Source organism: Aegilops tauschii, chromosome 5, assembly GCF_002575655.3.
Source record: "Aegilops tauschii subsp. strangulata cultivar AL8/78 chromosome 5, Aet v6.0, whole genome shotgun sequence".
Lineage (NCBI taxonomy): Eukaryota > Viridiplantae > Streptophyta > Magnoliopsida > Poales > Poaceae > Aegilops > Aegilops tauschii.
This window is the reverse complement of record NC_053039.3, coordinates 568,704,303-568,710,302: the sequence shown is the minus strand read 5'-3', so window position 1 is coordinate 568,710,302 and position 6,000 is coordinate 568,704,303. Positions and strand designations below refer to the sequence as shown.

General features: G+C 41.8%; 1 protein-coding gene across 2 annotated transcripts; it reads right to left on the bottom strand.

The window, feature by feature from the left end:
- Window positions 1-1,751: 1,751 nt before the first annotated feature.
- Window positions 1,752-3,941, bottom strand: LOC109770518 (uncharacterized). Of its 2 annotated transcripts, none has more exons than XM_020329222.3 (2): window positions 2,385-3,594; window positions 1,752-2,120 (listed from the first exon to the last, which is right to left on the bottom strand). In XM_020329222.3, the coding sequence occupies exon 1, from the start codon at window positions 3,511-3,513 to the stop codon at window positions 2,386-2,388; it is 1,128 nt and encodes a 375-aa protein (XP_020184811.1). In that variant the 5' UTR covers window positions 3,514-3,594; the 3' UTR covers window positions 1,752-2,120; window position 2,385. The 2 variants fall into 2 exon arrangements, with proteins under 2 accessions (XP_020184811.1, XP_045085309.1); XM_045229374.2 differs by lacking the exon at window positions 1,752-2,120 and having other exon boundaries at window positions 2,495-2,579; window positions 2,660-3,941.
- Between the last annotated feature and the right edge of the window lie 2,059 nt (window positions 3,942-6,000).

Here is a 6,000-nt window from a genome sequence, read left to right as displayed (position 1 = left end):
CAGTGAAGTAGTAATCTTGATAAAATGCAAATATTTTGATAAAATAGGTGGCAGCAGAAATAAACAAACTAAATAGAAAACTTTCATGCTTCCAGGATGACATATCTTGCCAAGATGCCACATGCATAATGTTAGAAATTCTATCGGCGAGGTTATAAAGAAAGCTCTGCCTTTCTTTTTCTGACGTGTACACTATGTTCTAACTGTATTTTGTGCCTGAAACAAAGTCGTGACATTTTCCTATTGTTCTGAAATGTGTCCCCTGCATAGATTATAAAGTCATGAAAAATCTTCTTGTTATTTCTAACTGCAGGAAAGCCTAATTGTGAATCTTAAAATTTGTAATGATCCTCAAACTTTAAGATATTATCTCATAGATATCCTTGGATTGCCCCAGTGAACTGCTATATATCCACTATAAAGTATACAGAAGAGGCAATTAACAGCAGAATTCTGTAGACAGAATCTTAATGCGCAATAATCCAAAGCAGTCATGATAAACCGTAATCCATGAAATCCTCCAGTTTTTGATTCTCCAATAGCATACAAACTTGGAGGAGAAAATGAATGATTAAACCCCCCCACAGGGGTTTAATAAACTTTTGGCGCGAAGAATGAATTCCGGCAAAATGTCTCATCCTTTCCGCCAATTGACTGCTGACCTTTGTGGGATTGTTATTAATTGTTCATCTCATGAAGGGTGGGGTATCAAATCCCTAGAAACCAGGAAAGTCGGGCTTTACTTCATTATAATATCTTAATGATAGTATGTGCCAGCATAGTATGTGCAAGTATGTGCCACGATAGGGGATAGCCACGATGAAGGTGGGATCAATCATGACCATCTCTCCAGTTGACTAGTGTGGCATCCTTCTCTTCAACATACTCAACCAGCATAACAAGCAACTCTCCAGCAATGCGAAAATAATAATATCCCCCCAAAAAACTGATGAGCAGGGGCCCCACCTCCGGTTCCATTTTCATAGAAAACAAAACCAAAAAATATACAAATATATATCCTGCTGTAAGAATACAAACCACCTACCACGAACACCCACATATGAAGAAAATATGAAACAAAGTCATGAGTAGAGAAGTTTTCCAAGAAGATACCTCGTTTTTCTATTAAGTGTGTGTTGTCTGATGAAGAATAATGGGGGGGCGCCAACTCAGTAACCTAGCAGAGGAACAGTCCGGACTTGAAGAGAGACGAGGTCATGTAAATCCATGTTTTTCCAAGACATGCAGATTTTTTATGTAGGTACAGAAAAAACATAGAGAAATGTGTGTTGATGCCTTTGAGTAAAAGATCTTGTCTAAGAAATAATAAAAATCTACGAGCCATTCTAGAAAGTATGATAAACAAAAGCAATTGCAATGATCAGTCGATAACTATAGCCTTGCACTCTATGGCCAAACATATAAACATCTTCATCTCACTAATATTGCAGTCTAGTATTATATGCACCTTTGGCAAAAATATGCAAGAAACAATGAACAAATAGCTGACAGTTTTATGAAGCTACTGAAGCAAAACCTCTTTGAGGTCTTCATACAGTCATGCAGATCGCATCTTCTCAGTCAGTCAGTTCCCTCAACTTATAGCTCAAGATTTCACTAACATAATAACATTGATTGCTAAAATAAATGCAATAAAATCAGAACCACTAGCTCAAGACATGTCTCATCACCTCTTTTTGAAGATGAGAATTCAGATATTGGATCAAAGCTGGGAGAGCAAACTGTACAGGTTTTTAAATGGAAACACTAAGATATTGTCTGCAGATGCATTTTTGAGCAAATTACAAGAAGCCACATAGCTGATGCTGCAAGAAATTGGAGGTTCATTACAAACATAATCCAATCACTCGCTTACGCTGCACCAAACCAGCTACTAAATAATGGCATAAGACGACACGGGGAACTGTCAAGCTTACTGACAAAAGCCAACAACAATATGATAAAACAAGAACCACTGCACCGAAACAGCTACTAAATAATGGCATATAATTAATCAAAAGACCACTGTTGCCTCCAAGTTGGTCATCTTTTCTGATGATGAGAGTCGCCTCCTGGCTTAAACACACTCAACCATATGTTGTCAATGCGCCGCAAAAAATCTGCAAACTTAGACTTTTCAGTGTGATTCCAAAAGGGAGATGACATAATACTATATAAATTGCCAATTAAATAAGCACAATTAGTTGTAACCTTCTATTGTTACATACCACTGAAAGTTTGTTAGGATGCATTTCAGATATAACTTCCAATCTGATTAGACATCTAGTGACTTGTATGTTCCACTAGATTATATTTCATACTTTAAGCTTTATTCCCAAATCAGAAGGAAAAAAAAAAAACTATACAGATATAGATATATATACCTCAGCGGTTGTAGAAACTCATGTAGGGAATCAAAGCACAGAACTTGTCTGTCTTCCACAGCTTCTTCCATCGTAGTGAGTTGAGATTAATCTCATAGATGCCCATGTCCGTGGTCACAAACACAGTATCACTGCCCTCCACAGTTCCAAGCAGTTCAAGATCTTCCTTTGGATTTTGAATGGGGAGAAGGTTCCCTAGATCGACGATTGCACGCTGAGTCCATGAGGCAACTCTGTGAGAACCTATCTGCCTTGACCACAGATTGAGGGTTAACCTTTCGACATGTGCAAGTCCCAAGCTGTCATCCTCCATCGCCATGAGTACAGCGGCATCGTCAATGACAGGCCCCTCCAATGGCGCATCAATTAGTGATAAGCAGTTAGAGTTCAGGTCATACTTGAGAATTCCTACACGACGATAATCCTCATAGTGCCTAAGCATGAAGTGAAGTGCGTCTTGGATGAGGACTGGGGGTCTTGCCTCAATGAATGCATCATCCACAAGATCAAGACGAGAGCACGGCTCACACCATTTGCCATTGGACCGCTTGCTGGAATCAGACAAGAGCACGGCTGCGGATGCAACACAAACACCCTCGCCCTCATCCTGGTCCAGGTAGACAAAGACGACCCAGAAGGGGCCCTCATGACACGCGCGGTGGTCACAGCCGGTGACGGCGCAGAGCACCGCAGCCCCACTGCTTTCGGCCTCCATGTATTCTGTGGACGGGGGCAGCTCTGTGGAGCAGCCCGTCATGGGGTTCCAAATGAAGAGCATCTTATACCTGAGGAGAACGCGGCCATGGCGGCAGTCCTGCGCATCGTACTCCCGGAGGTCGTCGGGAATGCGTGCGGCGAATTTCGTGGTGGAGACGAAGTGTGGGCGGGGGTCTGTCGACAGCGGACTGGAACATAAGAAGGGCAGGGTATATAGGAAGCCGAGCATGGGGGGAGCACCATGGAAATCGCGGTAGCGGCCGCGGAAGCGAGCGCCGGTGAGGAGGCCGAGCCAGAGCTTGCTGGCGAGGGAGGCGCGCACGAGGTGCTCGGGCTCGTCCGGCGGGAGGTGGAGGAAGACCTCCTCGAGGAGCTCTTCCGGCAGAGATGGAACGGGGGTCGTCGGCGGCATGGTGATGGTGATGGTGGGTGGGTGGGTGGAGGCGGCGAGGGTTTCGGGTGGGGAAATTTTTTAGCTGCTGCGGCTGGAGTGGAGTGGGGCTTCCCCGGATCGGCCTCTATTTGGGCTTTGGGCTTCCAGGCACATACGTCGTGGTAGGCTGGTAATCTATGCCTCAAAAACTTATTCTAAAAAAAACCCTGCTTGCAACCTAAAATCATTTGCCAAGGCATGAGAGAGTCATGGTAAATTCACTACTACGATTTCTTTTCAAAATGTGCCGCTATGGCGATAGCATTTTGATTTCATTTGATGTCTTCCAGTGATCAACAAAAAGATTATAATAGAAAAAGGCAAACCCCACGGTTTCTCTCAAGGAAATACAGAAAGGAAAACCTCACAATTTCCCCCAAAAAATAGGAAAACAAAATTGCGGAAATCCAACTCGGTGCCCAGGCTCATCTGCTCCCGCTCAGGAAAAAATTCAAAACAAATACTAGAAGAATTCAAAAAACTCCAAAAACAATTGTGTGGTAGATAATTTGATGCGTGAGGTCCGCTTCAAATTTCAACTCATTTGGACATCTGAGCAGCCCTCGGCAAAAAAGACAAATCGGCTCAGAACAGTGCGTGAACAGTAAACCTTTTTACAGACCTTGAATTTGTCTTTTTTGCTGAGAGCTGCTCAGATGTCTAAATGAGTTGAAATTTTGAACGGACCTCACGCATCAAATTATCTACCACACAAAAACAATTTGGATTTTTTTGAATTTTTCTAGTATTTGTTTTGCTTATTTTTCTGAGCATGGGTGCAGATGAGCTCGGGAGCAGAAACTCCGCATCCAAACAATTGTTTCTTTAAATGTTCTATTTTTATAACATCCATTCATGTTTTGTGTTTCCCTAGTTCCTTCAAATGTTTCCCTAGTTCCATGTAAAACCCTGGTTTAAATTTTACTCCTTGGAAATTTAGTCTGCCTAGTTATAAAATTTGTTTTCCTCAAATTCTTGAGAATTGAGCTAATTTTTCCAAAAAATTATTTAAAATTGTTTCTTATTCTTCCAGATTCCATTGCATTTTAGTGTGAAAGTTGTTTTTCGTGGAGTGCTATATGGGTTTGACACCTGCGCAATGAATATCCAACCGCTATAAAGTTGAGAGGACAAAGTTAGACTCCAACAATAGGCAGGGACCACAAATAGTGTTTCCCATTTTGAAGAAACATTTGCATGTAGTAAAGTTTCATCACATTGTCCCTATTCCAGAAATATAAGGTTATGTTAATATTCATGCCATGACCATAAAAATCTCATGAAAATGGATGGCGAGCATGTGGGCAGGCGGTCCTTGGAGAGGATGTAGTGAGAGTTGTAGGTGTCGGACAGAGGCTTCGTTGGCCTGAGGTCAACGACACGACAAGCTCATCATAACGGTGGGAGGAGGAGCTTGGCATTAGGGTTGCACAAGTTAGGAAGGAGGATGAGCTTATCACGGTGGTTGGACGAGGAGCTTGGCTTCAGGGCTATGCGAGGTTGCGGTGCCCCAAGGAGTGACCGATGGCTGGATCATGGCTAGGGTTTCGGCTACAAGGGATATGTGTAGGCGATGCGCTTTTGTTTTGTTTGTGTTTGTCTACCTCGATGTAAACCGATATCTTTGGTGGTGGCATATTTCGGTTATTACGCGAGGATCCTCCAATCCTAAAATTTTATTCCTTGGAATTTGGGCCCACTCCTTCTTGGAGTCAGTAGAGCTCATAGTCGAAGTATTCCTGAACACACTTTATATAATTACTATAAAACCATATTTCTTTAGCAACCAATGGTTTTTCAAAATTGTCTCTAGTTAGTCATATCCTCGATGAGGGGTTTTCAACGATCCCGGACGTTTGAGATGTTGACAATTCAACAAACATTTCGCATATCTAGCAATCTGAGGCAATATTTTACAATATTCTCTGGGCAGAGTCGTCTCAAAAAAACCGCCGACCTATTAAGCCCTAGTAGTCCGCACTATATATTAGGCGGCGAAACCCTAATTTATTCTCGGTCTGCCCCCTCCCACCCACCCCCACCCCCATCGCCCATCAAAGATTTCTAATGTTTATGCCACATAAACAGATTTGACAATGATAATTTCTTACAAAATGGAAAAATAAAAATGGAAATTGAAAACAAAAAGAATTAAAATGCACAACACTTTAGAAAAAGCAATGGGCTTTTATAAAAACATAATAGATTTATTTTCTACATTTTTTCAAAAATCCCATAACACTTTTTTCTATTATTTTGATTTTTTAAATGCTGGTGTCCCTCCCCTCTGTCGATTATAAAGTAGCCTCTGAATTCTTGACAAACCATTACAATTACCTAACAACACATATCCCATCAAGTCACACAATTTGATATGGGGAACAAGAGACTGCGGAAGAACAATGGCCACATAATATGAAGAAAACAGAAAAGAGAGAAGAGAGGGTCATATAGATCCGAGCTATA